General features: G+C 31.0%; 1 protein-coding gene across 1 annotated transcript; it reads left to right on the plus strand.

Moving 5' to 3' along the window:
• The first annotated feature begins 3,648 nt into the window (after positions 1 to 3,648).
• On the plus strand, positions 3,649 to 14,779 carry LOC142611993 (uncharacterized). Its single transcript, XM_075784132.1, has 5 exons — positions 3,649 to 3,825; positions 4,003 to 4,099; positions 4,197 to 4,245; positions 12,040 to 12,143; positions 12,942 to 14,779. The coding sequence occupies exons 1-5, from the start codon at positions 3,649 to 3,651 to the stop codon at positions 14,777 to 14,779; spliced, it is 2,265 nt and encodes a 754-aa protein (XP_075640247.1).
• Positions 14,780 to 18,613: the final 3,834 nt, after the last annotated feature.

An 18,613-nucleotide genomic window follows, 5' to 3' on the forward strand; every position in this document is an offset into this window, starting at 1 on the left:
AAGCTCGATAAGTTTATATCGAAAACTCCTTTTTTTTTCAGCTTAAAAATAATAATAAAAAAGCCTCTAACCTCACTTTGGACCTAGATCCATACACTTGTAGGATCTAGCCCTTTTTTTTACATCCAGCCAATTGATCTTTTTGTATCAGTGACAATGAGGCCACATTTAGCCAGCAAGGAAATAGAATAATCCTAATATGTGGTTAAAAAAATAAAAAAGGAGTACGGACTTTTTGGAGAAGATAAAGGGTACGGACTTGGCCTCTTTGTCAATTGTTTAATTTCTTCTCAAAAAAAAAAAAATTGTGTAATTGAGGACAAGTTTAAATTATTGTAGAACTTAATTCATGCCTATATTCTCGACGACAATGGCATATGTGATTCGGTCTTTTCCTTGTTATATTTGAAATTCATTGAGCTTTGCATAGGCTGATGAACCAGAATTAGAAACTGAGGGTATGTGATTTTCTCCATTGACCAGTTAACAACTGCGTATATTTAGCTAGATATTGGTACCATAATTATTAAAGTCGGGTAATAAACTAATAATTATCTGGCAATTGTCATGGAATAAAAAATCTAAGGTATGAATTTTGCTTACACAAAAAATAAACTAATATTTTGGTTGGATGATAAAAAATAATTGTTAGGGTTTTAGACCCCAATTGCCTCAAATTTAATCAACTTTTAACTAAATAATTAATTAGATTAATTATAAAATAGATCCAATTTAAACAAACATCACACATTCACAAATTACATGAACACCAAGAGTGATGATGTAGGAAAACTTTTGAACCTGTAATTTCAAAGTAAAAAACTTGAAAATGATTTAACCTAAACAATCCCCAAGGCAACATTTCACTAATAGAATAAAAATTTTGTACAATAGATTTAACCCTAAATTCACTGCTACCACCACTGCACACCATTGGTGTGATGATCACTTTACAAGTATAAGTGCTTGTAGAGTGTAGAGGGTAAAGGTTGGGGTTCAAGTCTCTAGGAAGGAGTTTTCACATACATATACATTTAGATTAAACTAAAATAAAATTTCTATCTTGTATAAAATAAAATAAAAAATTCACCGCTACCTCATGTAGTACTTACTTATGTGACCACACATAACTTCGAATTTACAGACTCTTCTACTGTTAAATTGTTGCACACAAATTCTCTAATTTGTGATTTTGAGATCTTCAATCAAAGGTTTTAGATCAGCCATTGTGGTTAATTGAATTCTCGATAGCTTCATACAAGATCTGCACTATGGCAGTAACAACACCATGTTGATCTTTCTCTATGTGCTTTTGAACTCTCACAGGTTGAATAGATGGGGACTCAAGTCTACTTTGAAAGTCTCCAATATAATGAGATTGAGAGAAACTTGGTTATGTAAACCCTAGTTGCACATATGGTGAGTTCTCTCTTTGAAAAGCCTCCCTAGATATCCTTTAAATAGCATAACAGATGGATTATGGATCGGGCTTAAAACGAGCAAGTTATGGGCTTTTTCACGTTTCAGATTTTTGCTAATATCACAATCTTGATCCATTAAGCCAGGTGTTGAGCTTGCAATCGAAAATCTCGATTGGTCAAGCTAGGTGTCGAATCGATTGAAACTTGTTTTCTTGCTCTGAATTTGGTTCTTTCTTGATCTAAACTTGGGTCATTGTCTCGGACTATAAAATACACCTTTAATACACTCAAGACTCACCAAAAACACTATAAATGGATTACATTTTATCAAGGTTTGCCAACCTAAAAATATGAACTTTACAATAAACAACATAAAGTGAACATCATAGATTAAAATTCTATAGTATAAGAAGAAAAAAAGTGAAATTTTATAAAGCAAATACCATAGATTGAAATTTTATTACAGAGGTTGACATCACCCTATGAAATTTTCCAACAAAACTGTGCAACTAATGCAAAGGGTCATATTACTAAAGTTTTAATTCTAGACACATAATTTATCCAGCCTCTAAAGCTTGGTAAGGGCAATAAGATGCTTATAACGTCAGCTAGAAATTTTATCAACTAAACTATTTATGAACTTATCAAAAAAGGAAAAAAAAAAAAAAACTAAACTAAACTATTTGCCTTCTTTTCATTCTTTAAATTTAAAAGTAGTAAACATATATAAAATTATCATCATGACATTCATGACCCTTTCACGAGTAATATATATATATAAAAGCTGAAGCATAGTATTTATTATTACTACGCTCTTGTTAAGCCTCCTCATCCTCCACTTCACTGCCACATTATTACTTTTTTCATATTTATTTTTACTTTTAATTGACATTATATATATATATATATATATATATATATATATATATATCTAAAAACTGAAGCATAATATTTATTATTACTACGCTCTTGTTAAGTCTCCTCATCCTCCACTTCATTGCCACATTATTACTTTTTTCATATTTATTTTTTACTTTTAATTGACATTATATACACACACACACACACACACACATTGGCTTTACAAATTCATCTTAGATGGTTTTTAACTTTACACATTTATCTACTTTAATTTTAATGTTATAACTATGTATTGTCTATACATATTTCTCTTAGATGGTTTTAACTCTACATATAATTTTGCCCATTTATCTTTCTTTATTTTGTCTCTTCTTATTTTCACACTCTTACTATAAATGTGTCACTCTTTTCCATTTTATGCATATTTTATTTTTCCACACAAATAGGTTCTCTCTCTCTCTCTCTCTCTCATTTTTTTTTTCATTTTTATTGGATTTTTTATGAATAAGTTTGCACACTCATTGTCTTATTATTGATTAACTTATATGTGTTTCTTGATGCAAGTATTTTTTTTTTATCATTTTATTTGCAACACTAAATACTTTTAATGTTGTTGACTAGATTTGGGGGAAAATTATATTATAATATATCCATATTTTGTATTATTGACAGGTTTTAGTTTATTTGAAAAACAATAGGATAATTTAAACAATATGATGAAGAACAGTTAGTGTGGTTGAAGAAGATGATCTTTATGCAGTTTCCTTTACCATATGTAAATATATTGTTTAACAAATTAGCACCAAATTGTTATGTCTTTATTATATGATTTTTTAGATGCGTGAGTAATTTTTTTTAAGCATTTACGAATATTTTGTATTGTACATCTTCCTTATCTCATTAGTGTATTTTTTGAGATTTTTATGAAAACAAATTCAATTTCGAGTTTAAAATTATTTATTTATCTATTCATTTTCACATGTTGGATTAGATGTTAGATTAGACTATGAAAATATTAGGCAAAAATCCAAAATTGACCCTCTAACTTTCATGTATTTTTTTTTATAACACTTTTAGTCCTCTAACTTTCAGTTTTGTCATTTCAGCCCTCTAAGTTTCAATTTTTGTCAAGTCAGTATTCCATTAGATATCAGTTAGGTGTCTTCGTTAAGTGAGCCAAAACGACGCCGTTTTGGCTTGTTTAAAAAAAAATTGTAATTAAAGGAAAAAAAAAACTTTTATTAAAAAAAAATAATGTAAGGGGAACAATGTCATTCCCCTTCCCCTGAAAACATGTAAGGAAAGCTTAGTAGCCATGTCACTAAGGCCAAACGAGAGAACCAAGGTCCGCCGTAACTGATACAAGATGGCGATGGAAGTCGATGAGGATCGCCAGCGACACGAGGACAACATGATGAAGATCTGCAAGAGCAAGCGCGAGGAGAGCTTGCAGAAGAAGCGTCGAGAAGGCCTTCAAGCCACTCACCAGCAATCCTTCTCTTCCCCTCTCCACGCCTTCGCCACCACCACCGTAAAAAAGAAGGTAACTTCTTTTACTTCTGAGTTCTACTACTACTCTTATCCAATTCAATGTTGTTGATGATGATCCATGCTTTTCTAGGGTTTCACTATTTGATCTTTTAATCTTTTTTAGGGATTTTGGGTTTTTGGGTTTTGATTAAAAATGCTGCATATTTTTGTTTTGATTGTTGTGGTACAGTTGGAGAGTCTTCCTTTGAAGGTTTCTGGGGTTTGGTCTACTGATAGCAACTTGCAATTGGAGGCTACTACTCAATTTCAGAAGCTGTTCTCTATTGGTATTTTTAATTTATGTATTCTCATTGATTATGTTTTATGTAAAATAATGAATGTGACTGATAATATATGTATATTGGTGAAATTTTGGAATTACAGAAAGAAGCCCTCCAATTGAGGAAGTAATTCAATCTGGGGTTGTCCCTAGGTTTGTTGAGTTTCTAGTCAGGGAAGGGAATAACAGTTTTTTTTTTTGTTGTCATTTTGGCTCACTTAATGGAGACACCTAACTAATGTTTAACGGAATACTGAATTAACAAAAATTGAAACTTAAAGGACTAAAATAACAAAACTGAAAGTTAAAGGACTAAAATGACAAAAGTTGAAAGTTAAAAAGTCAGTTTTGGATTTTTGCCAAAATATTAACATAATAATTGACTTGATTACAATCATTATGTATAACTAGTATGTAACCCATGCTACCGCATAAGAATGAATATAATTTAATAAAACAATGGAAATAAATATATTGCATTTTATTATTTAAGTGACACTATTGGTTTTGTTATTTATTTATTTATTTATTAATCATGAGTTTAGTCATGTTTAAAAGACTTAGTTTATTCATGTTTAATAAAACTTAGTATAATGTAATTTTTTAACAAATATTTTTATCATATAAAATTCTAATGAAAGAATGCTATATAGACATATATATTCAAGGTTGATTTATACACGGTACATATAACTATGATTAAGTTGCTTTATCACAAACAAGTTTTAACAAAATATTTTAATCAATTAAATGTGAATCTCATAATGTGCATCTCATAACAATAGAATAACGTGAATCTCACAAAAAAAAATTATCAATTAAAAATCACTAAAATTATGAGCATAAAACGTAAAGAAAAACAAATAGGATACGTACTAATTTCTTAAAAGAAAACTTACAGTGAGTTGAGAAAACTACACAAATAATTTTTGATATTTGAAGAATAATGGGATTACAACTTCCTTTCGAAATTGGGTAGAGACTCGTGCTAATAACGTGTTATGAAAAAGAAAAGAAACATGCAATATCAATGATAGGAAAACAAAACAATTTTATAATTAAAAAATAAAAATTATTGACAAAAAAGAAAGAAAGTATAAGCAGATGAAAGATAATAAACATACAACATCAATCATAGGAAAATCACAAAATTATATAATTAAACAATAAAAAATTTACACAAAAAGGAACGACAGTATAGGTAGATGAAAGAAAGCAATAATCAAACCTTAGGAATGATTGGAATTCGTTTTGCAGATCATAAATCAGGACCATGAAAATTGTAAAGACAAGTACAATCGAAATATCTGACAAACCTCTTCTTATATAAGATACAAAAATATCCAAATACATACATCATTGATACCGAGAGATTCTTTTGAAATTCCATGTGGAAAAGGGAGGTGAACTTGAAAATACGTGGGTGTGGAAAAGGGAGGAGAACCTGAAAATATGTAAGTGTGAAAAAGGGAGGTGAATCTGAAAATACACGGGTGTGGAAAAAAGAAAAAGAAAAAAGAAAGCACATCGGAATTACAAATTAGACTCGAATTCAATATTTACATTGACATGTAGCACAACAATATATTAGAATTCTAATTTAGAATTCCAATTGGAGTTTCTCTCTACTTCATCTATAAAAATTTTATCAATTAAAAATCACTAAAATTATGAGCATAAAACGTAAAGACAAACAAATAGGATAAGTACTAATTCCTTAAAAGAAAACTTACAGTGAGTTGAGAAAACTACACAAATAATCTTTGATATTTGAAAAATAATGAGATTACAACTTCCTTTTGAAATTGGGTAGAGACTCGTGTTGATAACGTGTTATGAAAAAAGAAAAGAAACATGCAATATCAATGATAGGAAAACAAAACAATTTTATAATTAAACAATAAAAATTATTGACAAAAAGGAAAGAAAGTATAGGCAGATGAAAGGCAATAAACATGCAACATCTATCATAGGAAAATCACAAAATTATATAATTAAACAATAAAAAGTTTACACAAAAAGGAACGACAGTATAGGTAGATGAAAGAAAGTAGTAATCAAACCTTAGGAATGGTTGGAATTCTTTTTGCAGAGCATAAACCAGGACCATGAAAATTGTAAAGATAAGCACAATTGAAATATCTGGAGAACTTCTTCTTATATAAGATAGAAAAATACCCAAATACATGCATTATTGATACCAAGAGATTCTTTTGAAATTCCATGTGGAAAAGGGAGGTGAACCTGAAAATACGTGGGTGTGAAAAAGGGAGGTGAACCTGAAAATACACGGGTGTGGACAAAAAAAAGAAAAAAAAAAGCACATCGGAATTACAAATTAGACTCCAATTTCATATTTACATTAACATGTGGCACAACAATAGATTAGAATTCTAATTTAGAATTCTAATTGGAGTTTCTCTTTACTTCACCTATTTTATATATATATATATATATATATATATATATATATATATATATATATATATATATATATATATATATAGATAGGGTAAAATTTTTGAATTTGATTACGCATTGAGTGTTTGGCTTGATCACATCACATTTGACGTTTTACATATTCGAGAGACTAAGTTTGACTTTGATGTGAGTTTTATTATTCCCTTTCTTTTTTTATTTAAATTGTAGTTTTGTTGAATTTTATAAATTTTTTTGATACATTTCTCGGTGTTTTTTATTGTATGGTAGAAAAAATTAGGTTTGAAATTTTTTTTTAACTAAAAAATAATTTCCAAAATTTAGTTACTTTTTAATAATACGCAAAATGTTATAAATAATTTTTATTAAAAAATTCATATTTTTTCAAACTTTTGAATTCCTAAGAAAAATTATATTGTTTTCATTTTGGTATGACAAAAAATATATATTACATTTGTGATTGTCACTATAACAAATGAAAATATGATTATGAAATACATTATTATTTATTAAATTAGTCCAAACTGTAAAAATAAATTTAATGAGACCATCCTAAAAATATTATCATGCGCAATGTACGAGATCCGCGACTAATTGTTGTGAACATATCAATTTATGCAAGATTAAAGAAGAGGGGAGAAAAATCAATGTGGTTTGTCAGTGTGCCTACGTAGTATGTCCATGGGAGCGAGCAGCTAATAACCCATAGTATGCAAAATTAGGGTTACTAAACCCACCGTATGGCCCTTTAACCAATGGCCCAATAACAAATATTAGCCAACTCCCTCATTAATAGAACTATTTCTCCATTATTAAAATGAAAAGCAAAACAATTTGCGTCAGGAAATCAAAGGTAAGGTAGAATAAATATTCATTTCTAAATAACATTTACTTAAATTAACAAAGTATTCATTTCTTGCATCATCAGAGTATAAATTAGCAATTATTCCTCAAGACAAAATTTCTCTCCCTATATCCAAAAAAAAAAACATAAAACGTATTTTTAGAAAAAACTATATAAAAAAAAATTGAAACAAATACATTCAGGACCAAAAACCACTATTCTTTTTTGATAAACTACAATTTCATATTAGACCAAAAACCACTATTCAAATACAAAGAATACATCAAAATCAAAATTTTCTCTTCCTAACATCCAAAACACAGAAAAAGAAAATGAAACAATCACTTTCAAGACTCAAAACCCAACAAAACCACACTCTAAAACCATAAAGAAAAATGTACATCAAAATCCTAGATTTCTCTCCCTGATTAATATCCAAAACACACACACACACACACACACACATATCTAAATAAAAAAAATCGTAACATTTGTTATTTATGAGAGAGTTATTTAGATGTATTTGGGATATAGGTTTTGTGAGAGCGTTTTTCTGCCACCTTTGTACAGGGGCGGAGCTGTGTTGAAGGTCGGGGGGCCATGGCCCCCCCCCCCCCCAAATTTTGAAAATTTTGAAATTATATATATAATTATTTTAGTATTTTCAAAGTTTAGTCTATAAAAATAAGAGCTGGCGTCCCCAAATATTTGAATTAGTTCAATGATGCTCTTAAAAAAAATAATTGGTCTAATAGTTATAGAGATATAGCTTTATTTTTCGCAATTCTATTTTTATTGTAAAATGTGCTCTTACATCTGTTAAATATTTGATAAAGTTTGGCAACAAACATGTTTGAATTTATCTTTTTTAACTCATTATGTGGCGATTAACAAATCATCAACTCATTAAAAAAATCTTGTCACTAAAACTACATATGAAATGTGTCTTTAGTTGATACATAATAGGTTAGAGCAAGATAACTTTAAATATTTTTGGAGCTTAACTTATTTTAATGTCTTTAGTTGTATGTTTTTGAAATTTTCATTAGTTCAATTGAAATATTTTTTACTTTAATATAAAATTTGATCATTTGTATTTAAAATGAAACCTTTTAAGAATTTCATCATAAAAATGGAAAAAATGAATTTTATTTTATAAAGATTGTCATCAAACATAACTTTAATTGAAAATACTAAGTTTTTTTTTTTTGTTGGGTGAGTGTATATATATAACTTATCAAATTAAAAAGTGTGTATATAATAAAAAAACGTGTGTGTGTATATATATATATATATATATATGTATATAAGGGTTGTCTTGATAAATATATTAATGCCGCAAGTTGGCCAAAAAAAAAAAATTCCTGGCTCCACCCTTGCCTTTATAATCTTTTTATTTTCTTAGTAAAACTTTATCCTCTATGCCACTAGTGAAATATACGCCTAAGATCGAACCACATAAATCTTCATGTTCCTTTTGTGAATATTGTGCCTTTCATTTTTCAATTTCTACTTCATATAAAAACCCACTATAATTAACCACATTCACAAAAAATTGGCATAAAAACTTCCGCTTCCGTGACTAATTAATTGGTGTAAGAGTCGTGGGTTCTTTGTTTGGATTTAGGGGTTGTTTTTCAATTTTGCTTTTGGGTCATCTATGGTGGGTTTTTAATACATGTAACATATATTATTTGTGATTTTTAAACAAACATGAACAAAAATATCAACTATGTTACTGCATAAAATAAATGGAAGTAACAGCTTTAAACTCACAGATATGAAAAAGAAAGGATGAAAAAATCATTTCTGATTAAGGTTAGTGTTTTACACTATGTACTAAAGACTGATTTTATCCCTCACAGTGATGCTTTGAGCCTTTTGGGTGTTTGCCTCTAAGGATACAATGATCTCCTACACACTGAACAAGTACAGCAAGTTTTGTGCATATCAAATAGAACTGAGTTTAATGCACAAAGATATAAAGACAAAAGTGACTAGATTGAATAAGGGATGAGATATTTATATTTTATAGCGCAATGCGCAACAATTCAAAACAGGTACAAGGTGAATAGTCACGTTGTTTTGATAAATTAAACATGAAGAACAAACACACTATTACATTGAACAAGCCCAACCCGCACGCACCAACACCTGCACCCATGCCCAATTTGGCCTGATTCGATTCAGTGTGGGCCTGCGCATGCATGTGTGTGACTGAGGCCCACTTGGCTAGGTCCTCCTCTTTTTCTTTTCTTTTCTTTTTTTTGAGAAAATCTAGGTCCTCCTCTTTGCTTAATAGAAGAAAGGTTATATTAAAATCGAATACTCTATCTTATAATATCTATACATTTACCTAAAAAATGAGAGTTCGGCTGTTTATGTTTGACAAAACAATTTAGAAAGAACTTAAACGACAGTCTTCTATTTATATGAAATGTAATTACTTTTTTTATCTTTGAAAAGTAGTGAAGTCTTAAGTGTTGTTGCGTATTTTTTTTTTCTTTTTTAAAATTTTTCCTAGCTCTCTTTGTCCACCTGTGTGACTGTGAATTTTTAACCTAAAAAATAAAACCTAAATATTATTTGATAGAATCATTACTCTCTCTCTCTCTCTCTCTCACTACCTATCAATTAACTTCAAAAAAACTCAAAAAAACAAAACTAACCTCATAATTTTTAAGTTTTCATGACTTCTCTAGGATAAAAGTGTAACTAAATCACCCATTACACATCTACTCACTTATTAATTAATATTTAAAAAAACCACAAAATCGTAAACTGCTCAACAAAACCAGATGCATGAAGAAGTATTCGACAAAACCACTCAAACATTCTCACTTTTTATATAGACTAAAGATAGAAATATGAGGCGTCATTCTCTATCTCAGACTCAAAAGAGAACTCACTTTATCCTTCTTAAAAGGGACATGACTTGATTTTTTGAAAATTAGGTGTCAAAATTAACACGTTGATAATTAAGGACCTTGATTTTTCAAGAATTAAAGTGAAGGATGAAATTGAAACTGTGAGAATCATTCGGCAAAAATAAATAAAGAAAGACTAATTCTAAACAGATATTTTTCCCCATAAATGACTCTTTAATTTTTTATTTTTTATAAATATTTTTTAAGACAGTCTTATGAGCCTCGTCTCGCAACATGTGTGGATTCCCCTTACAGCGACGCCCTTGACTCTGTGTAAGAGATAGAAAAAGGCGAGAAATGTTACAAGTGTCATTTAATCAACTAATATGAATAACATTTTACGATTAATTGGGATAAGAATGTATGGCGTTTTCTGTTCCTGAGACAGCAAGAATAATGATATGCTTACTTGGCGGTTTCCACGGTAATAATGCCGAACCTAAAGGGTATTCAAAGGACAAGTACTACAACAAAATTGAAATAGTCACTATAATCCTGCCCAAAAAAAAAAAAATTCACTATAATTTTTTTCTCTATTTTTCGTTTTTTTTCTTGAAGATATTTTTTTTTAAAGTTAATTTATTCCACTGTATGTTCAGATTCATCTGGGAGAAAAGTTGTGTTCAATTCACAGGTAACTAATTTATTTTTTATATTTATTTTGTTAAATCATGAAATGATCCACTTAATTAAGTCATTCAGTTATTCATAATTTGCCAAAAACCTTGTAGTTGAATTGGTACATCTCCATGCACAAAGTGCTTAGAGGTTTAAGGAGGAAAGGATTCAAGCTGCGAAGTTAGTAGCATGTTATCTCTTTAAAAAAAGAAGATATTCATAGTTTGAAATCCTAAAAGTAAAACAACATAAAATTCAAATTTCTATGGCTTCTTGGAACTTTCTAAAGCGCACCTGAATAGCAACATTATAACTCCTAAAACATTTCCTTTCTTTTATTTAAGCAATCAATTAGAAAAATAAGAACTTTGAGTATTTAAGTTTAGTAAATTTAGTAATTTTTTTTTTGGAGATTTTAGGTTCAATTCTGGAAGATCCCATGTTTTTTTTTTCTTGAAATTTGATAAAAAGCTAATTTTGGCCCCCGCTAATTAATTTTCCAACAGAATTCTTTGGTATAAAATGTGTTAACTACCGATGAATGCTAATGCTACCTATTTTTGCATGGTAAAATGATAATATATAAACAATGCTTGGAAATTCAGTAGCGTGTTAATACATTGCAGAGAATAAGTAAAGTTGCTCGTTACAAATGGGCAGGCAAGCTTCCTTCTTCTTCTCTTTTGTTCCCCTCAATGTAGTATGTTTCCAATTGACACGTTGAACTGTCCTTGTTTTATTCTTTTTTTTTTTCAAAAAAGAAAAAAGAATTGGGGTGGTAATGACATTCTTTATAGTGTTCAATATCTGTGATTTGAAACTTCGAACCACATCTCCCTCCTCTACCATTATCTACCTAGCTCAAAAAATTATTAAATTTGGGTTAATTTGATCACTTGTGCACTTAATGTATTTGTTCCTTTAATAATTTAATGAACTAATTAAAAGGTGTTAGGCAAGCACCTAGAGTCTTCTTTGCTAAGTAACCAATTGTCAAATTATTGCGTGTGCAGAATCTGGTTTCCCATGATTTGGGTTTTTTTTTTTTTTTTTTTCCAGATCTCTAGTCTGTTTTGCTTGATAATTGCTTCATCTTGACAAGTGCCTCTTTATGTGTAGGTTTGCTGAAAAACCTAAACTAGAGATGGAGGAGTTAACAAAGTTTTTGGAGTATCATGTTGAAGTTGATCCAGAAAAAGCCGAAGAACTAGATCAGACTAAAAGTACTGGTGCAACTCTCTCTTCTAAATGAACTTAATCTTGAACTTGCATTCGCAGTTACAGGGTTTGAAGGTTAAAGAATGCTTTCTAATGATATACTACTAGGCACTAACCTAAGTAAAAATAAATAACTAACAAGTTTATTGTAAATCATGTCACTTTTGCCACTTACAAAAGCTTCAATTCCTTTAGACTTTCAATTTAGTTCTCTCCCCTTACCAAGGGGGAAAAGTTATTTTCTTATATTTGGCAGAAAATAATATATGTGGTTAGTTGAGTAGTGAATTCCCACATTGGATATTAATGAAAAAAACTAGTAGTTAATAAAAATTGGAATTAAACTCATTGGGTTAAGCCTTTGGGGTAAGTGGTGTCCTCATGTTAATTAACTACTAAATTAGAGTCTCACCAAGGTGTTCTCCTCTAAAACAATCATTGTGTACATGCTTGATCTGAGGATCTGATAACATAACTGAAGCTTGGGAACTGTAATTTATATTGTTGGTGGCCATTACTAATTCTTTTTTATAATGGGTATTACTAATTATGAGGATTTGAAAGAAACATGAGGGAATTGAAATCTTTCTTGGAATTTCTGGTTGGTTTTACTCATAGCCATTATTATTTAACTCATTGCTTTGTATCATTATAGTAAAATAGCACTCATTGTCTAACTTACCCAGTTACCCAATCTACTTTTTCCAATATATTATGAATTGTTCATATGTTAACAGTAGCCACTTTTATTTTATTTATTTTTTTCTATGTAAGCATTCTGGATTTTTTTCTGTAATTTGCAGAAACTGAAAATTATGTGACAAGAATCTTGAAGCTTGTCAAGGATGAAGTTGAATGTAGAAAATATGGAATCACAAAAGATCCAAAGAAGGAGTCAGAACTTGTTGGACTCGTCGAGAACTTTTACAAAAGGTACAAATCACTCTATTCCATGTATGATCATCTTAGAAGAGACTTGGATACAGGACTTCATGGCAGAGAAGAGGAAAATTTTCCTTTGTCTCCTTCAAGCTCGGACTCAGAATATTATTCCTCAGACGAAATAGATGGTAATAATGGCAAATTGGAGAATGAAAATCAGGAGCTGGCAACTGAAGAATTTGAAGTTGCTGATCCAAATCATAAGTTGTCCTCTACTGAAGCAAAAAAGGAATATTTAAATTCAGACCACATGGCAGCAATGTGCAAAATTCAAGAAGCTGAGCAAATCAACAAAAATCTGAGGGTTGAAGCTGATCAAAGAGAAAGGGAACTTTTGGCTATTGTGAAGGAGTATGAGGAGCATAAAACTCAAGCATCAGGTAGGATAAGGGAGTTCAAGAGTCAGTTAACTGGCTTGAAATTTGAAGTTGAATCCTTGCAGGACCAGAAAAGAAATATGAAAGCACATATTCAAAGCAAAGCAACTGAAGCTACACAGCTAATAGAGACAAATATTGGATTGCATGCCCGGATTTTGCAACTTGAGTTTTTGTTAAAAGACAAAGGAGATGAAGTAGCTAGCCTCCTGGAGAAACTCAAAGATAGTGAGAACTATTCTTCATTGAAAATTGCGGACTTGATAGAGGAAAAGGAAGGGCTGCATGCTAGAAATCTTGAATTGGAGAGTGCATTGACAGAGAGGGGACATGTGATCTCTGCTCTTCAAAAGAAATATAAAATTAAAGAGAATGAAGCCTCCACTCAATTTATGACCTTATCAGCACAAATTAACAATCTGCAACAGGATTTGGATTCTTTGCAGACTCGGAAAAGCCAGTTGGAGTTCCAAATTGAGAGAGATAAACAAGAATCATGTCAAAGACTGACCCTTGCAGAAAGTCAAAACTACGAATTAATAAGCAAGTTTGGAGATGAGAAGAGAACTTTGAAAGAACAGGAAAGCACTAAAAACGAGAAAAGTCTACACTTTGCAGAAAGGAAGATAGAAGAACTAGCAGAAAGGTTCCGCAATAACATTGAGGATAATATCCGTCTGTTGTGCCAAAGAGTCCTAATCATAGAACATCTACACACTGAAAACAAAGACAACTACAGGATGACAAAAGAGAGGTATGAGCAAGAGATTAGAGTGCTTGAAGCCAAGACTGCAACTTATGGAGCTGAGATAACGAAGATGAGAGCTATAGTGGTAGCAGCAAACAATACATTGAGTATATCAGACCTGGTGGTCAATAAGCTTGAGGTGGACAACATCAATGTTCTAAATCGTATTAACAAGATGTCAAATGAGATTCAGCATGCAAAGGAATGGGTGACACAGAGAAATAAAGAAATGAAAGCACTGAAGGTTTATAGAGATTGTTTAGTTGCCCGACTTGATGACAAAGTAGAACAGGAACTCTTGTTAAGAGAGAAGGTTTGGAATTTGGAAGCAAAGGAAAACAAGGAAGTAGAGCAAAAGCTGAATCTGAAGAAAGCCATCAGCCAACTTAAAAAGAAGGTGGAGGAATTGAAGAAGAGTATTAAAGAGAAGGATGAGGAATTGTTGAATCTAGGGGAGGAGAAGAGGGAGGCCATAAGGCAGCTCTGTGTCTTGATTGATTACCAATATAGCCGTTATGATCATCTCAAGAACTTAATGTCAAAGATGACCGCTAGAGGAGGAACAAGAACTTAGGACGGCTGAAATAACTATTTTGTTTTGTTGTGATAATTTGATAGTTACAACAGGAAATGAGTGCCAACCGGTTAAGCTACATGATTCCCGGCAACTGATAGAATTAGTTATAATTGTCGTTTATTTTAGCATATTAATAAGGGGATGGGTACTAACTAGCTGAGCTATATAACTCTTGACAATTGATAAGAGTAAATTATAATTGTCATTTATTTTGGCTTATTAATAAGGATATTTTTGTAATCATGTTATAAACCTTAATATAAATATATGCTAAGGTATGGGCTTGATCAAGTTAATGCCCTCAACCTTTTCTTTCTTTTCTGTGTGTCTATATTCTTCTCTTCTTCATTATTCTCACTTAACCCTAAATTTTCGTATTCTACAACGTAGAGTTTATTTGGATATCGCTTATTGCTAAAACTGAAAACTTATTACTGAAAATACTATAGATAAATGTAAAAGTTAGTTGAAATAATATAATGAGACCCATGAATAATACTAAAAAGTGCAATAGAACTATGAATAGTAGCAAAAATAAGCTGAATAGTAAAATAATTTTAAGAAAAAATGCATAACTGACCCTCTAACTTTCAATTTTTTTCATTTTAGTCTTCTTACTTTCAGTTTTGTCATTTCAGTCCTCTAATTTTTAATTTTTGTCAATGCAAGACTCCGTTAAAACTTAGTGACTGCCGTTAATTAAGCCAAAACAGCGTCGTTTTGGCACTTTTTTTTAATATATTTCGGATTTTAAAGAAAAAAAAAGGAAAATCTGTAAAAAAAAGAAAAGAAAAGAAAAGAAATTGATGCAGTTTCATCTTAGATCTTAGATTTGCAACTACCAAAGGCTCTAGAAATCTGAAACATGCAATTTCAAGTTTAAACTCTTTGGCTTTTGATCCAAATAAAATAATAACTGTTTTATCCAAATTCATAAAAATTAAATAAAAACTCACCGCAACGTAAACATAATAGTAACCTTCAGAATTTCTGGTAGTATTTTTCCTTGTCCATTTTCCGAGCAACCAAACAGAGAGACATGAAGAAAAAGAAAATAACTAGGAGTGAAAATTTAAGGAGCTTACAACTCCGACACTAACTTTACTGGGACTAGGATCAGCCAAGCAAGGCTTCGTAACGCCGAGAATCTGATCCTCTGCTGCAGGCTCCACGTTCCCCCATCACGTTGACATCCACCTCGCTCGAATATCGGAGCTCCGATTCGTGACCCGCCTCGACATCACCGCTCGAAATGCCATCGTTTCTCACACTTTGTGTCTGAAATAGTGAAATAAAGGTGTACGGATCAGAAGTGTTTTGAAGAAAGAGCTAGCTGAGATCAAAACAAAGAAACCGATTCAGAAAGTGCTTCTGGAATAAGTGCTTTTGTTTAAAAGAAATCTTGATCTGTCCTTTCTTTTTTCTTTTTCCTAATATTATGCACTGTCACTGGAGTTCGGTGATGGAGTTCTGATGGAGTTCGGTGGTGGAGTTCTGAATCGGTTTCTTTGTCGTTACCCTTAATTTTTTTTTTTTTTTTTTTTTTACAGATTTTCCTTTTTTTTTTCTTTAAAATCCGAAATTTATTAAAAAAAGAAGAAGCCAAAACTAACAGCATCCCCTGGCTAAATTCAAATGAAGTCCTGAATTGACAAAAATTGAAAGTTAAAAAATTAAAATGACAAAACTGAAAGTTAGAAGATTGAAAAAAAAAAGACTAAAAATTAGAAAGTTAATTTTATATTTTTGCCTAATTTTAATTTTTCACCCCGATCCAAACACACACTTGAATGCTACTAATTTGCTTCTAATGATATTGACATTAACCCATATTACAGAGTCTGAGAAGTGTTTTTGTGGCCTCTCTTTCTCTCTGCATTATTATTCTGCATTAGTATTTACTTGACAAAAAACTTTATCGATCAAGCTGAAACAGTATATCAATAATTATTTAATATATTGAATAATATGCATTATTCTTCTCATATATAAAACATGAATCTCATAATCATATCCATTAATCCCCGGTCTGAATCCAAAGGTTGTGATAGGGATGATGGATATTGAATGTATGAGGTGTATGTCTGGGCCCGTTTTTATACCAGTATAAATATCATTGCTCATTCAGCAAAATAAATAAATAAATATCATTGCTCGTTTTTAGTGGACGGTTGGTAAACATTTCACTCAAAAAGACAAACATCTCTGAAGACAAATGAAAATCACGTGCTAATATTGCTATCCACGCAATTTCAGATAAAAAAAAAATGTGAACTAATTTCGAAATGACAAAAACATTTTACCTACGCGTATCGCACAGAGAATGGGAGACACGCTCGTTTTTGGTTGGCTTTTGAAATTGGAAATTTATTTGCACAGAAAATGGATTGCTATAAAATTTCCGTCATTTTTATTGTATTGGACTATGCGTTTTTTTTTTTTTTTTTTTTTTTAAATTTATAAAATAATACAAGACGATCTAAATCTAATAGTTAGTAACTTAGTGTGCATTTAGATGACAAAGGCATGGTTTTTGTAGCGGCCGAAACAAAGCAAAAGATCTATAGAATATACATTGTATTATTGAAAAATCAAATCCCACTGGCCAATTTCATAAAGATCAATAGAATGTTGGAAAATTTTAGCAGTACATTGATAATAAGTACATTAAGTTCTATGATTCTGTCAATGCTGCCTTCAAATCCATTCATATTGCACTTGCACTTGAAGCAAACAAGTCGAATAAAGACAAGACCAGAATTATTGTACAATAAATATATAATAGTTTGCTTTTACCCCATCACTTTTTGAAGGGAAAAATAAATAACCTACGTAGAGTTGTGATTTACAACTATGTTTATATATTGGTTTTAATTCCATGTCAAGTTTGATTGTATTTATTGTGGGATTTAATGTAAAGTTGTGTGTGAGAGTTTGGTGAAGATCTGTAAAGAAAAAGATTTCGCGACTGGCTCGCGAGTGACAACTTGCAAAAAGCCAAATGAGAAGCACATGCTAAAATCTAAACAGTCTCATGCCAGGTTGGATTTCACAAGTCACTTCGCGACTCAGGGCAAGTCACGAGTGACCCGCAAAACTCATTGTTTGGAGCTTTTTAAAGTGTGTTTTTTTCATACCTTTACCAACACTATATAAGCCCAAATTCTCCACAAAATTGTAAGAAGTATTTTCAAACAAACTTTTGAGAGAGAAAACCCTAACTATACATATGAGTGTTAGAGATTGTAAACCCACAGTCATTTACATCATTTCTTGAAAGTTTTCCTCTACTCCTACCTCTCTATCTACATATCCTTGAGAGGTTCTTAGCCCTAACACTTACCTCACGCATTCTGAGTGTTGAGAGAAGTTTTGGTGCGTATGAAAGCATTGCAAGAAGTCATTGATTGGCGGATGCAATTTGGAGCTAATTGCGGGATCCGGATAATAAGTGAAGACATGGTTCCGTGAAGCTGTTGGTAGCTGGAATTTGCACAGTTCAAATACATTGGGGAGATTAGGCTTGGAGAGTTTTTTTGATATTTGTGTACTCTAACTTTATTCACTAGTGGATCAATTTCGGCTTGGAGGACCACAGAGAGGTTTTTCTTCAAGTACTTCAGTTTCCTCTTCGATAACACATTTCGATGTTATCTTGTGTTTGCATTTCTCTTTCCTACTCTTTAAGCTTTACATTTATTGTTTATTGTACATGCTTATGCCTTAGAGTAGTGTTCTGGTTTTATTACAATTCATTTACTCTTGTTCCGCACTTAGTTAAGTTAGAGTAAAAGTAATTAAATAGTAATTTAGAATTGGGGGCCTAAACTA

Source organism: Castanea sativa, chromosome 10 (assembly GCF_040712315.1).
Source record: "Castanea sativa cultivar Marrone di Chiusa Pesio chromosome 10, ASM4071231v1".
In the NCBI taxonomy this organism is placed as follows: Eukaryota; Viridiplantae; Streptophyta; class Magnoliopsida; order Fagales; family Fagaceae; genus Castanea; species Castanea sativa.

Bases quoted from the DNA above. Each gene is read 5' to 3' on its own strand.
- LOC142611993 (XM_075784132.1), top strand. From the start codon at position 3,649: ATGGCGATGGAAGTCGATGAGGATCGCCAGCGACACGAGGACAACATG. The intron at 3,826-4,002 runs GTAACTTCTTTT...GTTGTGGTACAG, and splicing joins CCACCACCGTAAAAAAGAAG to TTGGAGAGTCTTCCTTTGAA. The intron at 4,246-12,039 runs GTTTGTTGAGTT...CTTTATGTGTAG, and splicing joins CAATCTGGGGTTGTCCCTAG to GTTTGCTGAAAAACCTAAAC.